The 22693-nt window shown below is 42.0% G+C and overlaps 1 protein-coding gene across 1 annotated transcript in view; it reads right to left on the bottom strand.

The window, feature by feature from the left end:
• Positions 1-22207, bottom strand: part of Mroh9 (maestro heat like repeat family member 9) — a 52594-nt gene extending 30387 nt beyond the window's left edge. The window contains exons 1-7 of the mRNA XM_078023327.1: positions 22198-22207; positions 20151-20215; positions 16263-16342; positions 15542-15677; positions 12780-12866; positions 9304-9408; positions 3121-3256 (exon numbers count right to left, since the gene is read on the bottom strand). Coding sequence (XP_077879453.1) covers positions 3121-3256; positions 9304-9408; positions 12780-12866; positions 15542-15677; positions 16263-16342; positions 20151-20215; positions 22198-22207 — 619 coding nt within the window. The remainder of the gene's footprint in view (positions 1-3120; positions 3257-9303; positions 9409-12779; positions 12867-15541; positions 15678-16262; positions 16343-20150; positions 20216-22197) is intronic.
• Positions 22208-22693: the final 486 nt, after the last annotated feature.

The raw sequence follows: 22693 nt of genomic DNA, 5'->3' as shown, positions 1-22693 counted from the left end.
TTACATTTTAAAATTGTCATTTTTCATGGATTAACATATTTTAATTGACACATAGTAACCCCACCCATTTCTGGGGTGCACTGTAACACCTCTGGAGAGGTGTGTAGTGATCAGATCAGGGTGTGTGGGCCACTCACGGCACCATGGTGAATACAAGTTGCCACAGTGCACATCCCTGTCTTTTCCCAAAGCTTTCATGGAGTTCCTTCAAGTTTGCCCTCCTGGGTATGATGTAGTTTTAGGATTTTCACAGACACACTGTATTAGGTGAAGAGAGTTCTACTTTATTCTTAATCACTTTTTTAAAAAAAATAAGGAATGGATGATAGACTTCATCAAATGCTCTTTGTCCACTAAAATGACGACATGGTTTTATTTTTCCTTTGTTTATGGGGAATATTGTATTGATTGATTTCAAATGAGAAGTTGAGTGCACTACTGGGATAAATTCCACATAGTCATGATGGTTTTCTTTTATGTATTATTGTATTTGATTTGCTAAATTTGGGAATTTTTTGCATCTATGTACATGAGGGGCATTTGTTAGTTTTTTTTTTTTTTCTCCTCACTATCTTTGGTTTTATTATCAGAATTATAGAGAAAGGGCCAGGAAAAGCCAGGCTTTTTTTTTTTTTTCTATTTGTATAGAATGGGTATAGAAATGGCATGATTTCTTTCTTAAACTTTTATAAGATAATTTCTGACTGGAGTTTTTTCTTTGTGGGTCTGGGGTTTTCTTTGCAAAAAGGCTGTAACTACGAATTGGGTTTTGTTGATAGACACAGGGGCATTCAGTGATCCACACAAGTAGCTTTCGTGGTTTGTATCTTTTAGTTGATTTTTCTGTTTTCCCTAAGTTGTCAAATGTATTGGCATGAAGTTGTTTATAATGTCCCCTGTGATTCTTCTAGTATCTAGAGACTCTCCAGCAACGTCATTTCTGTTATCCCTAACATTGTTCACTTGTGTCTTCTCCCTTTTGGACCCCATGGTCTTCTCAAAGAATCTGCTGCTGGTTTCATTGTTTGATGATCTTTCTTGGTCAATTTCTGCTTTCCATTATGTGAATTTTAATCTCATCTTCATTCTTTCCCTTCTGCTGCTTCCTGTGGTTGTGTTTGCTCCTCTTTCTCCAGTTTTACGAAGTAGAATCTGAGATCATTGATGCTCCTCCTTTCTCAGGCAGGTCATCCTGTGAATTTCTCTCTTTATACTCCTTCACCTGCATCCCACAGATTTTGAAATTTTGAAAATTTGAACTTAATTTAGTTGAAAATACTTTTCATTTTCCTTTCTCCATCCTGTGGGTTATTTAGAAGTATGTTATCCAATTTTTAAACATTTTGGGTTTTCCAGAATATCTTTTTGATTTTTATTTAAAATTTAACTCCATTTAATTATAATAATTAATTTCTTGATGTTTATCATCTAAATATCATCTATTTTGGAAAATGTTCTGTTTAACAAAAGCACTAAAAAATGTTCTTATTTTTATGATTGGTGGAGTGTTCTATAAATGTTGATCCTTATTGATTTTTTTGGTGTGATTATGAATTGTTGAGAGTTTGGTATTGAATACCCTAACTGCAATTGAATATTTCTTTACAATTATTTTGTTTACATTTTGATTTCTTAGAATAATGTATTTTTGCTTTTAGGTATGTAAGTGTTTCGGATTATTATGTCTACGTAATTACCCCTTTGTCATTATTAAATGACTCTCATTTTCTCTAGAAGCATCCTTTGTTTTGATTCATAGCTGCAATCCTATTTTCTTTTGATTAGAGTTAGCATGTTGTATAATTTTCCAACTTTAACTTTTAACTTATTTGTGCCTTAATGTTTAAAGTGGGTTTCTTGTAGGTAGCACTTATTTGAGTCTTGCTTTTTATCCAATCTGACAATCTCTGTCTTTTCATTTGGGATATTTAAAATATTTACATTTATTGTAATGTGGTTAAATTGTTCCCTTAACTATTTATTTTCATTTTTCTCATCTGTTCTTTTTCTACATCCCCCTTTGCCTTCTTTTGTATTAAGTATTTCTTATAATCTCATTTTATTTCCATTTTTGGTTCATTATATAAGTCTTTGTTATGTTAGAAGTTGCTTTAGAGTTTATACAACACATTTCCACCATATCACAGTTTACTTGTGTGATATTTCATGACTTTGTGCATACAGGGAACTTAAAACTGTATTCAAAAGTTTTTCCCCTTCAAGTCTTTATGCTAATGTTGTCATACATTTTTATTTTTTGTGTGATCAACAGTTGATTTTTGTAGGGACTCAGATTAGACATGTGTTAGGTTGACTCTAATAGTCTCACACCTCACTGAAGCTCTGTTCATTTTTTTCATTCTTTTTATTTCTGTTTCATTTTTGCTAGTTACTATGTTAATAAGCTCACTAATCTTTTTGCAGTGTTAATATATATAATAACATTTGCTTATACTTATAGAAACAACATATATATACATGCATGTACATACATATGTGGGTATGTATATATTTAATTGTCATGTCATATATATGTTGCTTCTTATCTGAGGGTGAATTTATCCTCCGACTTTACATCCCTGATGGAGAGACAGGATTCTAAAAATGTTTTTTAACGCTTTGTTCTGAGCTATAGTTAGTTTGCTTGGAAATAGTTTGGTATTTTCCAGTCTGGCATTTACACTGTGTTAGGCCAACCATTACAGCATTTATTTTCATTTTGGGCTGAGTTTTCCCCACCAACGAAGGAAGAGTCTTCTAGGAATTCTAGCTGATGACCCACTAGAGGGAAAGAAAATAGGCCTTTATTTTTCAAGTCCACTAGGAACCTCTCTCCTTCCCACCCAGCCCTGCCTCCGTCTGGCCTTCCTATTCCACATCAACACCCGACGCTTCCCTAAGCGCAGTACTTTACAGATGTTGAAGAACCAACTATACCACACTAGAATTTCTTGACAATGCCAGGAAGATTTTTTAAAATCACATTTTAGAAAGTGAAGCTACAGATCTAGAGATGGGATGTAGAAATTCCCAGACATTCTGTCTTCCTGGGACCCCCCCAGGAGAATTATTAGGGGCCGATTCTTAATAACTTCAGCAGGTGGGATGAGCCATTCTTACCTTTCTGCCACTTGGCGATGCAGAGCAGGTGGTGCAGTCCCATGGAGGCCTGGTTCATGATGTCATTTTCAGCATGACAACACAGGAGAGACAGCTCTGCGGCCAGAACTCCCAGACACGGGGCGTCCACGCTCGTCTAATGGAGAAGGGAGGGAGAGAATCGTTGGTTATGCCCAGTCAACACTGAATGTCTGCATCCGAGACTCTCATTTACAGAACGGGTTTCAAGGATAAGGCTCAGAGTTTTAAAAACCTGTCCTCAAATCCTCTGTTGCTGTGAAAGGAAGACAAGAAAACGCCATCCTGTGTTAGTTACATGAGCACAGAGGGGGACGCTCATGACCGAAAGAGCCCGGGAAAGTGCTGGACAAGAGTACTCAAGGGAGGTTAGCTTCCACTCCACGACTAGGGAGCGGCTGGCAGGGAGCAGATCCCTGGGACAATCGGGAGCAGGAGGATGTGGTCATGGAAACTCTTGGAAGCTCCCTTTTCCGGTGTGAAATGCTTTAGATGACTCAGAGTCACCGGGGAAATGTGATGTTATTCCTCTTGGAATTGCTCGCATTCTTCCCAGAGAAAGTCATGTTTTAAAAACTCAAAGCCTTTCTTCAAAGCTGTTGCCATAACGTTCATGTCTTGCTGTTGAGAGCCACAGCCGAGTTGGAATGGCCCCTGGCATTTTGCCAGAAGTAATGGTTGAGAGGTGAGCCATTAAGATGATGATAATTAAGCTGTGTATAATTGCTATGACTGGATGATCCTGGATTGAAACAGGCTGTGTATTCAATTGTATATAGACCCCTGCTGTCCGCCTGAGGCGCCTGCTACTTTGGAGTTCTAGTTTCCTACTCTTGAAACCTGTGATTTTTATTTTATTTTTTGCATTTTTTTATTATGGCAAATTTATACATGATATGAAATTTGCCATTTTGGCCATTTTAAAGTGAATAATTTAGTTGGCAGTAAGTACCCTGCTAATGCTGTGCAACCCTTGCCATTACCTCATTCCAGAACTTTCCATCACCTCAGGTAGAAGCCCTCTTCCATGAAGCAGTGACTGATGGTCCCCCTCCTGGCCTGGCAGCCACATGTCCCTCAGGGTTTGCCTGTTGCCTAGTACACACACAGGGGATCGTATAACACACAGCCTTCTCTTGGGTCGGCTTCTTTTACTTAGTGTGAGGTGTTCACGCTTTGGCCATGGGGAAGTGTATCACACCCCCACTTGACAGGGTAACATGCCTTTGTATGACGACGTCAGGTTTGTTGGTCCATCTGTCTATCTATGGACATTTGGGTTGTTTCCGTTCTTAGCAATTTGAATTTTGCTGCAGTAAACACTTATGAACAAATTTTTGTTGAACATCTGTTTTACGTTTTTTGGGGGGTGGGGTTTGTGCCTAGCAGGACTGCTTGGCCACGGGGTAATTTGGTGTTGAACTTGTTGAAGAACCCTTTCCCTGTTCTCTGCACTTTCGTTTTTGTGTTGTGTTTATAACATTCGTATTGTGATCAGTAATTCCTTTAAGGATTTTAGTGCTTGGTCTTCGAGTGATCTTAAAAGTTGAAAATCAACACTATGGTCTTGTGACTAAGTAATGTTGTTCAACGCATAGTTCACGCTCGGGTTAGTTATATTTCCTTTTGGCATATACATGTGCCTTCTCCACTCTTTTTGAAAATAAATTCTCATCTGTGTCTTGAATTATCTGCTTTTGATAGTCATTTTTCCCCCTCTTTATTTGCCTTTGCAGGTCTTTCAATTGAAGGGTTTTCTCAAATGTCTGGCAAATTTTGATGTCTCTTCATATTTGAGGACAAAGTGCCTCTTGGTGGGGCTTTCTCTGTAGCAAGGCTTGCCAGTGGTGTACCTTGCTTCACGGTGGCTGGGAGTGGAGGCTGGGGTCCTCCTTCAGTGTTTAAACAAAATGCATGATTCTTCTATCAGAGAACTTAACAATGGTTTTTGTGTTAGTCAGTTCTTCATCACTGTGACTAAGATACCTGATGAGAACCACTTAGAGGAGAAAAACATTATGGGATTCACAGTTTCAGAGGTTTCCATCCAGGGTCAGTCGACTCCATTTCTCTGGGCCAGAGGCGATGTTGGAATGGTGGGGCACAGGCAAGCTTCTCTGCTGGAAAGGGAGTTGGGGACGTGGGCAGGGACAGACACCTTGCCCCCAGGGTCCTCCCCTGCCTGTAGTTACCACTGCATTCAGCTACCCACAGGCGAATCCAGCAAATGGATTAGCCCACTGCTGAGGTCAGAGCCCTGATGAGTCTTGACCCACCTCTGAACCTCGCTGCCCTGGGGTCACGCTATCAAACCACAGAAGATTTGGGGGGAAAAAGAAAGAAAGAAAGAAAGAAAGAAAGAAAGAAAGAAAGAAAGAAAGAAAGAAAGAAAGAAAGAAAGAAAGAAAGAAAGAAAGAAAGAAAGAAAGAAAGCAAGCGGCAGTTCTCAAATTCCGTCAGCTGATGAACTCCTTGTGCATCAAGGGGAAGGGGACTCTGAGCTGATTGAGCTTTCACGACTCTCAGCTGATGGGCCTGCACTCAGCCCTCCCTTGACCCCTCGCTTCACGCCCTCCCTTCATCATTGCTTGGGATTTTGCAGCTCCAGACCCCACCCTAGTGGTCATGGGTTCCTGCTTTGGTTCCGTGGACAGGCTTTTCTATTCCCATCTTTCTCTCCTCTGTCTTCCAAAGTTTGCTGGCCTTGCTGCCCACTGAAAAGCCTTCAGCAAGCCTCTCTGTGGATGTGACTTTAGACCTTAACACTTTCTGTTACTATCACTTCCTGAGGACTCTGGAGGGAGAGGAGATAATACACAGGGACCACATGTGTATTATTTAATTGGGACTCTTCCACCCATTTCTAAATGCCAAAGGAGCACAGGTAGGAGCATTCTCTGTGAAGGCAACAAGACGATGTGCTTAGCTCACACTTCTCTTCCTGTTGAAAGCTGATACTTCAATTAAAGGGATGAATAGCCTTTGAGTGCAGGAGTTTCTCTACCCTGATGGGCACATGTGTTATGTGAGGGGAATTATCCCTTTAATAACATATTTCTGACAAAATACAATGATAATCGGAAGTCTTTGCTAGGACAGGAGCCTCTGAGGCTGAGCAGGACCTAGGCAGGATGATTTATGAAGAAAATGTTTTTTCCATTGTATGGATAGCACGAGAGGACAGAATAGGTAGCTGTTTAATTAGAGCAGAACAAAAAAATTAATTGCCTGTTTTATGTCAGACATAGTGATGCAGAGGTCAGGCCTGTGGAAGCTCAGCTTTAAATCATTTACAATATTTTTTAGGTTGTTTTGTCCTATAATCCCCTCATCCAATAATCTCACTGAATTAATTATTTTGTTATTTTATTTAAAAAATTTTTTTAGTTGTAGGTGGACACAATACCTTTATTGTTATTTATTTTATATTTATGTGGTACTGAGGATCGAACCCAGGGCCTCACTCATGCTAAGCAAGCACTGTACCTCTGAACCACGATCCAAGCCCCAGAATTAATTATTTTCAGAAGACTTTAATAAGAAAGCTTCCTTAATGAAGTTTATGCTTCCATGACTGTGGTGAGCTGGCTGAGTCTAGCTGCTTCAATGTTCTGAAAAATGCTGATGTACTTCCACCTGGTGGCACTTGGTGAACACTGCAGAGCAGAGTGGCAGATAATCCCACAGGGTCTTTCATACAAACCTGTTAAAGCAAGAAATCCTTCTGCTACACACCTGAATTTACTCATTTGATTTCTTGTGGATGGAGAGAGGTCTGGGCTCAGGGGCAATGAACCCAACTAGCAATGGAAAGACAAGAGGGAGGGGTGCTAAGCCTTTGCTACAAAGCCCTGCTGCCTAAGCTCACTCTAGGATGCCCGCATCCAAAGGTAGAGAGAGGCATGCAAATAGCCCTCTTCACATAGTTGGCATCAAATACTTGCTAAGTGCATATTGTCCCAGGACCTGTGCAGAGAACAGACTTGAGTGGTACTTAATCCCAAGCCTCACTTGCAAGATTTTCCATGCTGAGCCTTCTAGATATTTGTATAGAACCCCAGGCCATTTTAGAAGTGAGGGTGTTGGGGGGCAGGGCTGCCTTCCCAAATCAGAGAATCAGGATTAGACAAGCCCCTGAATCTCTCTTTGGGTGCTGAAATAGAGGATCACACAATGAAAACACTGTGGACGGTGCTCCCCTGTATAAGTAAATTCTACCATGCTCCCAGCTGGCTTTAAACAAAGTCGTCACAATTCAGCTATTTTAAAGGCTGGCCTAGATATTTTTGTTTTGATATGTCTGGGGTTTATACAAGTACAAGAAAATGAACATGAGGAGCATCCCAAATGTTTATTTCCAACTCCCTTTACATGTAACTACTCCTGAAATGATTCAAGTCATCAGAAAAACTGTTAGTAGAGTATATTTTAAAATCCCTGCAGCACGAGTTGGGAAACAGACTGAAGGTACAGTATCCACAAGAGAGAAACGTTATTACATTATTTTTGTCCAATGTGACATTTTGATATATGCACACACTGTTAAACGATTAGATCAAGCTAACCAATGTAATCCATCTTTTCACATATCATTTTTTTATGGTGAGAACATTTTAAGATCTTTTTTTTCGCAATTTTCAAGTACAAAATGCATTATGATTAACCATAGTCAACGTGCTATACATTATTAGAGCTCCAAAAGTTATTCATCCATCTAACTGAAGCTTCAGACCCTCTAATGAACACGTCTTGCATTCCTCCACCCCCACCGCCTCCAGCTCCTGGCGACCACTGTTCCCCTCTGTGTGATGAGTTTGACTCCCTCAGGGTGTGTGTGTGAGGCCAGCAGGCAGGGATTGTCTGTCCATGCTGTGCCTAGCCGAGTTCATGCCATATAGTGTCCTCTGGGGTCCGTTGTAGTTTTTGCAATGATGGAATTTTCTTCTTTATTATGACTAAGAGTACTTGGGGGATGGGGGGGGGTGGGTGGGTAGTGCCCAAAACCCTTGTGGCCTTTATCCATTCTTCCATTAATGGGCATTAGGTCGATTCTACATCTTGGCTATTGTTGATAAAGGATAAGTAAATCTTATGTCAAAACCAAAAGAAGAGCTTTGTAAACCAGACCTTTCCAAAAATAAATAATAATAACTTTATACATTTGAATATAGGCATATAAGATAGATAGATAGATAGATAGATAGATAGATCCTGTTGATTAAAGAAAGTAGTGGTAGCAATGTGCTCAGATGAGGCCCTTTCTGAGAATAAATGATTATGTAAGTCTAGAAGACCCTGGCATTTATGAAGGTGTGGGAGATGGACATTCTTATAGTCACAGGAACACAGATTGGAGGACAGTGGTGCGTTCCTAAACTCGGCCCTCCCCCACGTCTATCTAGCCATTGCCTCCCTAAGCTGAACTAAGTACATACAGATTTGCATGAACATAACCAATTTTTACTGTTTGAAGTTGAAAAACACCATTGGACTCATCAATGGAAAAGTAGTTCAGTGGATTGTAATATTCAAGAATGCACAGACTATGTTTGAAAGAGTGAAATTACGCTGCTGCATATATTAATATGAAAATATGAGCAGGGCATGTTGTCCAGTGAAGAAAGCAAGTTGCAGCACTTGATGTAACTTCTTTAAAGAAGCAGGAGGTCATCCATGTGTGCATGTGTGCACACAAGAATGTGGACAAAGAAAGCGGTTTGGATGGACACATGTCACACCAACAGGCTGGGAATGTAGGTGGAGAGGAAAGGAAAGGAAGACTTATGCTCCAAGAATTGCTTGTATAAATTTAAAATAGATGATGATTCACAAATATTTTCGGAAAATAAAAGGAGAACATAAAGAGGAAGATAAGGGTGGAAAATAATATTCATTATGGTCCATAGAGGAGAATCCAGAGAGTCAGCAAAACCTGGTACCAACATGCTCATGCTGTTTCTCTAATAATGCTTCTTTACCAGTTTTTGAGAAATTCTGCTCCCATGACCTAAAGCCATACAGAATGTCGACTCCTTTCCAGATACTGCAGAGTGCAAACCCAGTAATACCAAGCAGACACCCAGAACCCTCAAGACCTCAGACATGGCAGGCAGCACCCTGGAAAGCAGTCTTCAGAACCGGGCCATTGTTCATTGTGTGACTTACATCTCCTAGGACTTTCTTAGATGCAAAGCATAACACCCTGCTGATGATCGTCAGTGCTTCCTCTTGCAGGTTCAAACGCTCTTCTTTCACCCACAAAACCATTTCCTGTTGGAAAAACAAGAGCCATCTTAGAACCATGGAATTTCCATTTCCTAAGGAGCCCTCCCTCTAGTCACCAGTTTGGGGGTCCCATGGTCTTTTGATTAATCCACGCTTGACCTATATTAGCTTAAAAAAAATGGACAACAAACAGCCAGTGTACTACTTCATCTACTATGGTGACTACATGTGGTTTTTATTTTACTTAATTCTATTCAACAAGTGACTAACAAACACTGTAGCAGTCCTTCTGTCAGGTATCGTGAAAGTTCGGCATGGGTCTGTACGTGGTCATCAGCTGCTCTACGTACAAATATTCCTTTTTTTTAAAGTACAAATATTCTAATTAAAAAGAATAGGGACTCTGATCTTTGGCTTTAAAAGAGAACTGAAATGTTATCTGATCAGAAATGTTATCTTTTCTTGTCTTCATGGATACCAATTCCTCTGCAAATTCACCATCCAGAAATGTTCTGATCCTTGGTTAGAGAATACATCAGTGGAGGCAGTTTAGTTAGAAAATTATTGCTGATTTTTATTCAAATCTGTCTTTTAGTACCTTCTCTTTGTTCTAAATCCCAAGAGCAGGGATGGATGTATTTCCCCCTGGGAAGTGAATAGACTGCACATGCTAATGAGCCCTAGCAGACTTCTTAGGCCACCTGTTGGAGGCCTCTGTCCTTCTGCCAATGGTTGGCCAACCTGTTCCTCTTCACCTCTGCCAAGCGGCACACTGTTCTGAAGTTCATTTCCTAAGGCAGAAGGGTTTCTAAATCTCAGAGGGGTCACACTCTGCCTTCTCTGGGAGTGAGGTTTTAGCTCTTTTTGAGGATCAGGGAGTTCCCAGACATAACGAACCTCCCAAGTTGTGGTGGCTTCGCCATAATAGCATTGCTTCTGTTCCTTTTCTCCAAAATGGAAGAAATAATAGTAGCTTCCTTATGGGATGATTTGAGGGATTACAATATGTACTCACATCCTCAGTACCCAATGTGGAATGCTCAATAAGAGGAAGCGGAGAGCCGCCTGGGGCAGTTTGCAGGACATGGGGGGGGTGGATGATAATCACTTAGGACAATAACATTTCAAATGCACAGAAATATTTGGCTCCAATTCAGCACAAATTAGCTCAATCCATTTTTCCTTTCCTTCACATTCTTTCTTGTCTTCAAGGATACCGATCTGTCTTCTTCACTTTGGTTTGCACAACTCATGGATGTTTCTGGTAGGGTAAGTCAATGTATTCCCAGTATTTTTAGACAGCTGACTCCTGACACCACCATATTAGGAATGCAAAATTTAAGAACCTAAAATATCCAGTGCAGTCTTGTCTGGCTGGGACATGAATCATGCGGTGAGGTCTGTGGACAATAGGGGTTCTACTTGTACAACTATACTAGGCTCTGCCCTCACAGGAGCTCTCTGAGTTGTCTGCTTACTGGGACAAGTCTCTGCCTGGCTGTGACATCTTTTGAAATCTAAGTAGAGGCCGCCATGCTTCTGCATTGGTGGCATGAGGCACACAGCTCATGCATTCTGTGTACCTGCAGAGTTAGCAGTGTGCATGCTGCCAAGGGTCATGGTTTGGAACTCCCAGAGCAGTGGGTGGAGCCACTGAGCCTCCCTGAGTCATGGCCAAAGCAGGCAAGGGGTGCTGTGCTGAAGGAAATTCAGGGCCAAGTCACCAGCTGGTACAGAGGAGAAAATACTGAGGTTCTATGGGTACCTCTCTTGAAACCTTGCCCTTAAAGTCCTAGCTTACCTCTGAAATGCCTTCAAGGTCACTCTCCCATTGTACTGATGACCAGACCTGGTTTTCATGCATGTTTAACTCTTGAGCATATGGTCCCTTAATGTTCTCTGTCAAACTTTTTTTTTTTTAAATTCTTTACATGGTCAAGAGTTCCCCAGATCTTTTCATTCTGCATTTCCTAGATTATAAATTTCACCTTTAAGTCCCTTTTCTCTTTTCTCATTTTACTGCAAGCCATCAAAAGAAGCCACGGGGCACCTTGAGCTCTATGCTAAGTAGAGATTTCTTCTCTCAGGTGTCCTCGTTCATTATTAAGTTCTGCCTTCCAAAAAGTCCTAGAATGCAGACATGGTTCCTCCAAGTTCTCTGCAACTGTGTAGCAAGGGTGACCTTCACTCCTGTTTCCAATGTCTTGTGCCTCATTTCTCTCTGAGGCCTCCCGAGAATGGCTGCATTCTGGTCACAGCCACTTAGGTTTTCCCTGAGAAGACTGAGGCTTTCCCTACGGCCCTTGTCTTCTGCTGGCTCCTCAGCACAATGGTCTTTAATGCTCCATTCACACCATCTGGCTCTTCCAGCCTCATTACCCAGTTCCAGAACAGTTTTCACATCTTACAAAAGAATTTACCCAATACATACAGTATTGCATCTGGGTGTCCTGAGTTCTCCCCATAAACTGAAGGTAAAAAAAGGAGTGAGGTGGCTATGTGGATAAAGTCTCACCCAAGACCAAGCCACAAATGGCTTCTTTAGCTTAGAGATAAATTGCATTGGGTAGCAATGCTGAGAAAATAGTCTTTAGGTATTGGTTAGAGGGACAGTCTCACTTCTTGCTCTTAATTTTGTCTATTAGTCCAAGTGTGTTTTTAGAACAGAATATCTGAGGCTGGGTGATTTATAAATATAATAGAGATATTTATTTTTTACAGTACTGGAGGCTGGAAGTCCACCAGTATCTTCAAGAAGTCCTCATCAATCGAGGGACATTTTGCTGCATCATTGCAGAGAGAAGAAGGGGAAGAAAGCCCCCAGGAAAGAGGAGGGGAGGGGGCAAATTCATCATTTATCCAGGACCCACTTCCATGATAATGACATTCATCCAATCATGAGGGAAGAGTCCTCACGATCTAGTCAACTCGTCAAGGTCTCACCATGCAATACTGTAGCATTGGGATTAAGACCTTGACAGATGGACTGTGGGGGACATTAGAGGACATATCGAAGCCACAGAATGTGGTATGCATAAGGCCAGAGGATCTGTTGAGTTGCCTCACCCCAGAACTGATGGAAGTGAAATGTCCTTCACTGGGAGTGGGTGTCACGCTGTGGTCCACTGTCCTGAGGACCTGGAGGCAGTTGCTACCCCAGCCTGTGCTCACCCACAGTCACCACATAAGACTTGCCTCCTCAGGTGGCCATTGATGGCTCCTCCCCAAGTTGATCTCTGCACTTCTCTAACTCAAACAAAGGGAATGGTTTTGTTTTGTGAGTAACTTCACTCCACAAGAAGCAAATTCCAGTTACCGAATACTAGAAGTATATATAAATATGATAAATTTGAAGTCAGTGAACTAGAGTGAGCTCTTTCTATTTATGACAAACAAAACTGCTTATTTCCTCTTACCCTTAGGATCTGGAGTTTGTAGAGGTCTTTAGACACTAAGATCAGAAGAGTGTCCTCAAATATGTGTAAAATATTTTGATATAAACTCTGAAATACAAAAAGAAATCACATAACCAGCCAGCAGTCTTACATAAGAATTTACCAAATACATACAGTATTGCATCTGGGTGTCCTGAGTTCTTCCCATAAACTGAAGGTAAAAACAGGAGTGAGGTGGCTATGTGGATAAAGTCTCACCAAAGACCAAGCCACATGGCTTCTTTAGCTTAGAGATAGATTGCATTGTGTAGCAATGCTGAGAAAATAGAGACCTCAGGTGTTCCTAACCTTACGATGGGACTCTACTTATTTTCATCTTTCTCTGCTTCCATTGTTTTTTTTGGGGGGGAGGGGGCAATACTTTTCATTAAACTCCTTGCCCTTGTGAAACCAGTTTTGACCAAAAATACCTTCACTGATTTGTTTCTATAACCAGCAGGTTATCCTGAAAGAGATTCTCAAATGCTATTGGGGAAAGGACCTTATGAGGGTCAGAGGCAACAGATTAGATATGATCCTGGCGTATACGCTCAGATCACTATGAATGCAATTAAGGCATGGAAAACTTTGAAGGGACAAGGGGATTTACAAGGTCAACTATCTAAGATAACACAAGGAGTTAATGAGCCCTACGCTGACTTTGTAGCTAGACTTATTGAAACAGCCTCTAAGACATTTGAAAATACAGAACAGGCAATGCCATTTATAAAACAACTGGCTTATGACCAAGCAAATCGTTGCTGCAAAGAGGTCATTAGACCGTGGAAACATGGAGATTTAAACACATATATTAAATTATGTAGCGACATTGATGAACAAGGACAAGTCATGGCAGCTGAAGTAAAACAGGCTTTAGATACCAAACCAAAAACATGCTATAATTGCAATCAGAAAGGACATTTTAAAAGAAATTGCCCCATAGGAGGAGGGTTTAACAAAGCTAGGTATCAAAGGAGTAGAATCCCGGGTATTTGCCCACGATGCCATAGAGGGAGACATTGGGCTAATGAATGCCGTTCTCAAACCACCATAGAGGGTATTCCGTTATCAAAAAATGGACAAAGACCAAGTGTCTACCCACAATATCGTGGAGAAAGGTATCAGGCCCCGTTGTCAAAAAACGAATTGGAGGGCCCAATGCCCCGGGGCCCAAAGCCACAAATATACGGGGCAATGGAGGAACCCAGCAGCACCATCAAGGTAGTGCCCAGGACGCACTATCCATCAGATCCCTCATCAGACAAACTAGAGGGAGCGCAGGGTTGGACATCTGTGCCTCTGCCAGAGCAGTATTAACTCCAGAGATGGGAGTTCAAATCATTCCCACAGGAATAAAAGGACCTCTTCCCCAAGGAACAGTAGGCTTATTATTAGGACGCAGTTCTTCTACACTAAAAGGACTTATGATAAGTCCTGGGGTAATTGATCCCGATTATGAGGGTGAAATAAAAATTATAGCCAGTTCTCCAAGAGGTATATCCGTAATTTCATCAGGAGATAGAATAGCACAGTTATTAATAATACCCAGCCTACATGATGAATTTTCCAGTTGTAATGTAGAAAGAGGTTCCAAGGGATTAGGCTCCACAGGTGTAGATTGGGCTATGCTTTCTTTAAATTTAGATTCTCGCCCAATGCTAAAATTAAATATTCAAGGACATGATTTTAATGGGCTGCTGGACACAGGTGCTGACCTCAGCATCATATCTCGTCAGGAATGGCCAAAGCACTGGCCATTGCAACAAGCCACTCAAACGCTTCGAGGCCTAGGAGTGGCAACTAACCCCCATAGAAGTGCTATGGTATTAGATTGGAGGGATCCTGAAGGATGTGAAGGAACTATACAGCCTTATGTATTGGACCATCTTCCCATAAATTTATGGGGACGGGATGTCCTAGATCAATTAGGATTGACATTAACAAATAACGTCAATTCTAACGCGCCCACTAGTAGGGCTAAACAAGGCTTTAGAAAAGAAAAAGGATTAAGGAAACAAGATCAAGATATGATAGCACCAATTCAAATAGATCAAGAAATAAATAAACATGGATTGGGTTTTCAAAAAGGGCCACTGAGACAATCAAAATTACATGGAAATCAGAAAGACCAGTGTGGGTTCCTCAGTGGCCCCTGACTAAAGAAAAGATACAAGTAGCCCACGATCTGGTCAAACAACAATTAGCGGAAGGACATTTACAACCTTCCGTATCTCCCCATAATACTCCCATTTTTGTCATTAAAAAGAAATCTGGTAAATGGAGATTATTACAAGATTTAAGAGCCATTAATAATGAGATGGTTATTATGGGACCGGCTTGTTAGGGGGACGCACACGGCCTCTCACAAAATAAAACTTTGTTTCAGTTCCATCTGGCTTGTGTTTTTGTGCTCAGCCGGATTGCAGCATCGCAAGCCGGCGTGCACTGACAGCGACCCGCGAAAGCGCCCAGCAGGAAGGCAGCAGGTGAAAACAGCAGCGGGCAGAAGCGGAGCCAAGGCTCACGCGGGCCCCGCCGTCCAGCCTGCAGCACTATATAATCCACCAAATCCCATGGGTCACAGAATTCATGAGGAGTTTAGGGGTGTAGGTTAGTGCTGAAGAATTCCATTGTATGTAAGTAGGGGAGAAGAAAACAAAGACTGAAACCTTCCAAGATGAACTCTCAGCTCCACTGTGGTGCAGAGCAAAGTCTCAACACAAGTGAAGGAAGAAGGGTCTCACCTCCTGGTCCTCGAGGTCCTCATTGCCAATCCCCAGAGCTCTCAACTTTCCAAAGTTTGGTAGGGCTAATAGCATTCTAAAGGATGCTTCAGTTACGTTCAGCTGACTTTCATACTGCAGCACGGGATCCACAAAGCTGACAAGAAAAAGGTCTAACTATTAAATGGGTGAGATTTCAAATGCAATTTAAATTTATGGACTTTTTTTCTTAACGATGAGAGAGGGTATACGAGAAAGTAAAACCCAGATGATCGATGGATCTTAAATATTCTCTTAGCAATGATGCCTTAAACATTAAGGGATCGATTTATTCATAAATATAATCTACATTAAGTTATTTAGAAATTGGAACATCTTTCTCCATGAACTCAATAATGTAAAGACCGAGCCCATAAACCCACACTAGGTTTGAGATCATTTAACTGTATGGTGCCACTATTTCCTAGTCAATGATACCATGTTTTTTTTAATATTTTAATATTTTTGATATGGGCATGCATCTTTCAAGGTAACAACAAAGGAAAACTGCCCATCCTCAACCAGAAAGACCATCTGCTTATCCATGTGATATAGAAAGATTGGGGAGAGTGTAAGAAAGAAGAGTTGCTAAATCAGGATGATGGAATTTTGAGTCAATTTTTATTTCTCACAATTATTATTTTTTAAAAAATATGCCATTTCAAAGATATTCAATTAGTGAAATCAGAGAGTGTCACGTTACCTGGAGTTGATGGCCAGGACCATGGACTGATGACACAGCAGGCCCGCAAAGGCATTCCAGAGTTCATTAATTGCATTCTCCTAGGTACCATGAAAAACACGAGCAATCACAAACCAGACAACATCCTGTATGGTCCCTGCTGCACCAAGCCAAGGCACCAAAACAGACTAAAAAGTCATCCCAAGAGTGTGTAGAAGTATTGAGACTAGAAAAACTATAACTTCATCTCCCACTAGTGTTTTGGCCTAAATGGTGGTCTGTACAGCCAACCACTGTGCTTTTACAGTGAGCATTTGCAGATAGTAGTATTTTTGGGGGGTGCTCTTTACCAGGTGTGCTTCCACACACTTCTGCAACTGTCAAGTGCAATCTACAGGTTTAGTGTCTACCTATAAAAATGCCACCACAGCAATTTAAGACAGGCCTTCCTGAAGGATGACCACATTCATGCAATAGAGTAAGAATCATATCCAGGTCAATGGGCGGCTGTATAACTTAAATTTGGAACCATTAAAAGTTGTAATTAAAGATACCCAATTAGGAATTTATATTTTTTATACGAAGTTTGAGAAGTCCTCAATTATCTAAAACCATTTAGAGAAAGAAGAATAAAAGCTGGAGACGTCACACTTTCTATTTTCAAACTCTACTCTCAAGCTGCAGTAATTAGAATGGTATAGCTGGGCATAAAAACAGACTCATAGGCAACATAGCACTGAGGGTCCAGAGATAAACCCACCCATAGATGGTGGGGAAAGGATGTGCTCCCAGGAAACGGTGTCTGGGGGTCGCATTGTCCACACACAGAGGAGTGAGCTTGGATACTTACCTTATGCCACCTGCAAAAGTTAAATGGGTGGATTAAAGGCTTATGTGTAAGAGGAAGACTATAAAACTCCTAATAGATGACTGGAAAAAGCTTCTTATTGTTGGTTTTGACATTGATATTTTTTGGAGGGGAGATGCCAAAAGTATAAGCAACAAAAACGAAAATAAACAAAGATTTTTTTTATCAAACTAAAGTTTCTGCAAAAAAAAAAAAAAGAAAGAAAGAAAGAAAAAGAAAATGGGTCAAAAGATAAAAAGGTAATCTGTGGAATGGGATAAGATATTTTCAGGCCATATATCTGATAAAGGGTTATTCCCCCCAATATATACCTCCACCTCCAGGTACACGAGGAAGGTCTCCTACTTCCTCTTGGAATGGCTCCACAGTGCCCTGTCCCTCTTCTTTGACAACCCCCTCACCCACCTTTCCCTGCTAGATGGCTGTCTCCCTTAACAGATTATTCTGATTTCAAGGATTTCCCATGTCTTTGGGCAATTAAAACAACCCCAGGGTTGTTATTAATTATAATCCTGTTTATTTAAAATCTTAACCTTCATAACTTATTGTTATTTCTAATTTTTATTAGTTATTGATGGACCTTACTTATTTATTTGTTTATATGTGGTGCCGAGAATCAAACGCCTCACAGGCCAGGCAATGCTCTACCACTGAGCCACAACCTCAGCCCCATAACTTATTGTTCAAAGGTCTTTATTGATCTCCAGGGAAGGCAAGAGTTTGGGTTTCAGGGTCAACATAGCATGGTGGTTAGGCTGCCAGTCCTGGGGCTGCCACTGTTACATGACCACAGGCAGGTCATCTTCAGCCTGAGTTTCCTCATTTAAAAATAGGGATAGCACAGAACTTACCCCAGAGGGATCTTGTGAGGGTCAAAGGTGCTCAGCTATTTTTTGGAACAAGGAAGGTTATTCTTTCCCTCATCTTCCCTGCCTTTTTTCTAGGGTTGCAGCTCTAGAACTAGAAAAAATATGTGTGTGTGTGTGTGTGTGTGTGTGTGTGTGTGTGTGTGTGTGTGCGCGCACGCGCAATTTCTTGCTTCCTTCCTGTGGGTTGTGACTTCCAGCTCTGCAGGTGGTGGCCACGACATTCAGGTTGACCAGGGATGTGCTCCCTTAGAAAAGCGTCCCTTTCAAGACCCAGCTATGTGTTCGGGGCAGTTCCCGCTGTCCTGGTTTTTAAGCTTTGGAAGCACAAGCCCACTTGATGCGTGCGTGCTCAGGGCTCCCCAGCAGCCCGCTGCCCAGGTCCATCAGCCCTGTGCCTGCTCGCCTGTGAAGGGTCTGTCATCCTGCACCTCCCCTGCTCGGCCCTCTCAGCAAACCCAAAGGAACCTTCACAACGGGGTCTGTGCCCACCACCCATCCACAGCTCCTAGCACCCCCACAGAGGTCCGTTCTGGTACATCTGTCTTTGGGATGGACGCTATGCACCCTCTGTCTGCACCAGCCTTCTCCACCTCAGGACTGAAACGCTGTTTTCCCAGCGGTTGGGAGTGTTGGGAGCTGAGAGCTCTCTCTGGTCTGAAACTTCCCCCAGTCAATTGTCCCTCTGGCAACCTGACTCTGATGCCTGGATGACACAAAGGCTCAGCTCCTTTGCCTCCAAGGTCAAAGCGAAGGTCACCTCAGCTCCAGAGCTCCTGTGGGGGTAGCTGAAGCCTGCTTTGCACTTCCCTGTATTTCAGCTCCTCACCCTGCAAGCCTGCCTTCTCCACCCCTCCTCCCCAGGAACTGATCCCAGGAGCAAATCCAGCAAAACTCCTGGATGCAAGTCTCTATCTTAGCATCTACTTCTGGAGAATCATACCTAAAATCTACAATGTGTGTTGCTGGTTTCTTTCCCTGGAATGTACTTGATCCTCACCTGGGTGCTCCACTCATCCTCAAAGTCCAGCCAGGTCTTCCCTAACCTGAAGCTAAGTAGAAGCCCCCTCTAAGTGTACCTCTCTCACCCTGCCTCCTGTAATATCCCTGCAGCTCACAGCAATTTCTAATACTGACTTATTTTATTTTTCTTCCATTGGTCTCTAAGCAATTTGAGGCTATTGTTTGAGTTCTACTTTGTGTCTCAAAATGATAGCATAATATTTGGCATATAGTAGATACTCAATAAATATTTTTTAAATAAACGAATGACTGAGTGAATGAAATGCTAAACCTACATTTGGTCTCTAATGGTGTTAACAATTTGAAAGTGATGAAACATCACTGAACAGCAGGTTTTATTGTCAAGTGTCTTCCTATCCTGGCAGGCAAAGTGAACCTGTCCATCAAAAAAGTTATCAATGTTTTGTAATTATCACTGACTTTGACCACAGACTCCTAAAGAAATGGTCTATACATGGTTTAACCGCCACATGGGCCCATTCTTCTTTCTAAGGGAGAAAAATTGCATATCTTATGGTAGCTTTTCCCTGTGCCTTCTGTGTCAATTTAAACTTAGATATAAAAATGGTGGTAGGTTTTATCAAAGGCTCCAAATTTCAATCCAGTTTTTACAAAGCTAGATGAATACCTACAATGACAGAACTGTGTCACATTGTAGGGAACACAGAGAGAGGTAATCACAATCTCTGTCCTCCAGGGATGACAGACAAGCAATCTGTCCAAAAGTCTAAGGAAAAAAATACAAAAGATAAACAAAAAAGGAATAAAGCAAGTCGTGAGGCTGTCAAACTGGGGAGTGAGACCATCATTGAGGCTGGGCGGGGGCTGAGCTGGCTGAGAGGGGTCCCCAGGATGGGAGCAAAGGATGTGAGACTGGGCGGGCCCTGGAGATGGAGGGTGGGGGATCCACAGGAGGGGTCAACACCTCAACGCTCTGCACTAGTGCGAAGCCACTTCCCAGCACAGTGGGCTGGCGAGAGCAGAGCTCTGCAGGGGGACGGAGGGCAAAGCCTGGTCCAGCCAGCTTGCCCGTGTCCTTCCCCCCACTCATGCACCCAAAATGTTACTTGTAACATCCGTGTAAGAGTCAGCAAACGAGTTTCTCCCTCGGGAGATCCCAGGTACCACGATGTCCTACAGAACGTCACGTACCAGGTGGTGCCACTTCATTTTGGACTGCAGAATCTGGAGGCCACTCACTGCTGGAGAGGAGGGGACTGGTTAACAGCAGCGAGCACAGCCCTCTCAGCTCAGTGGGACTAACCCCCACCTGGAAGCTGGAGTCTCTCTCCCTCTCCCTCTCCCTCTCCCTCTCCCTCTCTCTCTCTCTCTCTCTCTCTCTCTCTCTCTCTCTCTCTCACACACACACACACACACACACACACACACACACATACACACACACTCAGACTCACTTTGCAGATGAGCTCACTGTGGCTGTTACTGAACAACACTAAATAGAAAATATTTCAAAGATTTTAAATCTATACTTGATAACAATTCTTAATTATACAGATATGTAGCTAATTTCTTGATGTGAGAAACAGAAAGCCAGCCCCACTCTCCACCCCTTTATGGAAGTACCATACAGTATTAGTAGAAAATAGAAGTACATTAAACTTGTTAGTTTCTAAATTTCTTTGCTTTGTGATCAGAGAATATGTCTGCTAGTCTACTGTTTGGAATTTAAATAGAAATGTCTAGTCTAATACATGTTCACTCTTGTGAATGTCCTACAGGTATTGGGGACAAAGGTCTATTCCATGTTTTCATGGATAAAGATTAACAGGTGGGTCTCTCTCTCTCTCTCTCTCTCTCTCTCTCTCTCTCTCTCTCTCTCTCTCTCTCTCTCTCTCTCTCTCTCTCCACATGCATCTCTATGTTTCCCTGTTCTTCCTACAGCCTTGATTTTCAACCCATCAATGCCATGCTGACAGAGGAGAATCAAATTCTTCTACTAAAAACTGCAAAACAATATTAGATATTTTTATAAAAACATGGAAGTTTCCTATGATTTTATTTTGTCCTATCAATTTTGATGCTACTGTGTATTATGCTATGGCAATGGTATTATTTTTCTACTGCTGTGTATCAAGTTGCCACAAATTTCATGGCTTTTAAAATGCCCATTTATTATTGCACAGCGTCTGTAGGTCAGAATGTTCCCTCTCAGCTTAGCCTCTGTGCTCAGGGCCTCACCCAGCAACACGAGGTATCAGCCGGGACGGCTCAGGGTCCTCCTCCAAGACCATTAGGTTGTTGGCAGAACTCGTTGCCAGCCTGTCAGACAGAGGGCCCTGTTCTCTTGGTGGCCATGTCTACTGTTCCCTGTCTTCTCCTGCTACCACTCTCTTTTTTCCAACAGTCTAGACCCAGAATTAAGAGGCTCATATGATGAGCTCAGGCCCCCTGCAGATGATCTCTAAGACAACTGGTTAGCAGCCTTACTTAACTGGTTGGTAGCGCCCCTTTGCCATTGCCCGCCATCATCTTCAGAGCCTCAGACCACATCTTTCCTCAGCTTTTTATCTTCAAGGAAGAGGGATTTGTAGGAGGCATGAGTCTCAGGGCAGGGGCATTCGGGCCACCTTGGAACTCTTTTTACCAGGTAGACTTTTCATAATTATCTTCATTATGGATTATGAACTTTCTTATTATGTGATGCTTTTGTAGGAATCACATTTGATGCTTTAAAGCTTAATTCATAGCCCAGTCTGAATTAAGTTTCCCCAGTTCTGCTGAGCTCCTGTTCTTCCACTTCTTATAGACTTCTCCTCATTGACTTATTTATAGCCTTTTGAGAGATTTGTAAGTGTTGCCAGTGTATAGCATGTTGCTGGGGTTTTATTAACAATGTAACCAATTCCTTTCTCTTAATGGGTGAGTTCAATCCAATTTCATCCTCTGGTATGCGTGTCTGTGTGTGGTGTGTTCATGTTCCTTTAATATGAAAGGTTTGTCCTCTTGCGACAGTGACCAGGTTGACTACAACTTTTTAGAATGTTTCTCGAAATCTTTAAAATCTGCTGATTCCCAACTGTGAGCAAAAATGGGATTGGTTCATTTCCTCCTGCCTCTTCCTTGAGCAATTTTAGTTGATTAAATTGCTAAATGGCACTTTTATGTCTTTGTTCTCATTTAATGGTTACTTAATCACTTCCAAGTTTCAGTGAAGAAGAAATCTGTGTGCTTACGTTACCTTCCCTCATAGCTTCTACTTCCTGTATAATTTTGTTAGTTAAGTCATGCATAGACTTTCAAGGTTTTCAACATTTGCATTCAGCTTGGTGACAGTAACCTCCCCATCCTCTATGCCTTAGTGCTATGTTTAAATAGATCCAGGACACACAGCCAGGCTCTCTCTCTTCATCCTCATTGGGTTGAAATGCATCTTCTATTTTATTTTGAAGGGCTCCAGGGAATCATGTCTCTTGGACTCCTTGTCATGTGCTAGATAGCTGGCTATGCTTTTCTGAGTTAAAGTTTGGCCAGGTGTGACATCCTCAAGCCACCTTGTTCTCCTCTGGGGTTGTAGAGGCTGCTGCTTTGCCACCTAGCCTGGCCCTGGGAAAGCCCAAGGTTAGGTGGGTTTCTTGTTGTCGCTGTTTTCTTCCATGAAGATTCACTGAAGCTTTTCTTTTTCCCAAGGATTCTTTGCTTATCTCTGAGATGATTGACCTTATAAGGGTGTAACT

This window comes from Ictidomys tridecemlineatus, chromosome 10 (assembly GCF_052094955.1).
Source record: "Ictidomys tridecemlineatus isolate mIctTri1 chromosome 10, mIctTri1.hap1, whole genome shotgun sequence".
NCBI lineage: Eukaryota > Metazoa > Chordata > Mammalia > Rodentia > Sciuridae > Ictidomys > Ictidomys tridecemlineatus.
This window is presented reverse-complemented; position numbering and strand designations above follow the sequence as displayed.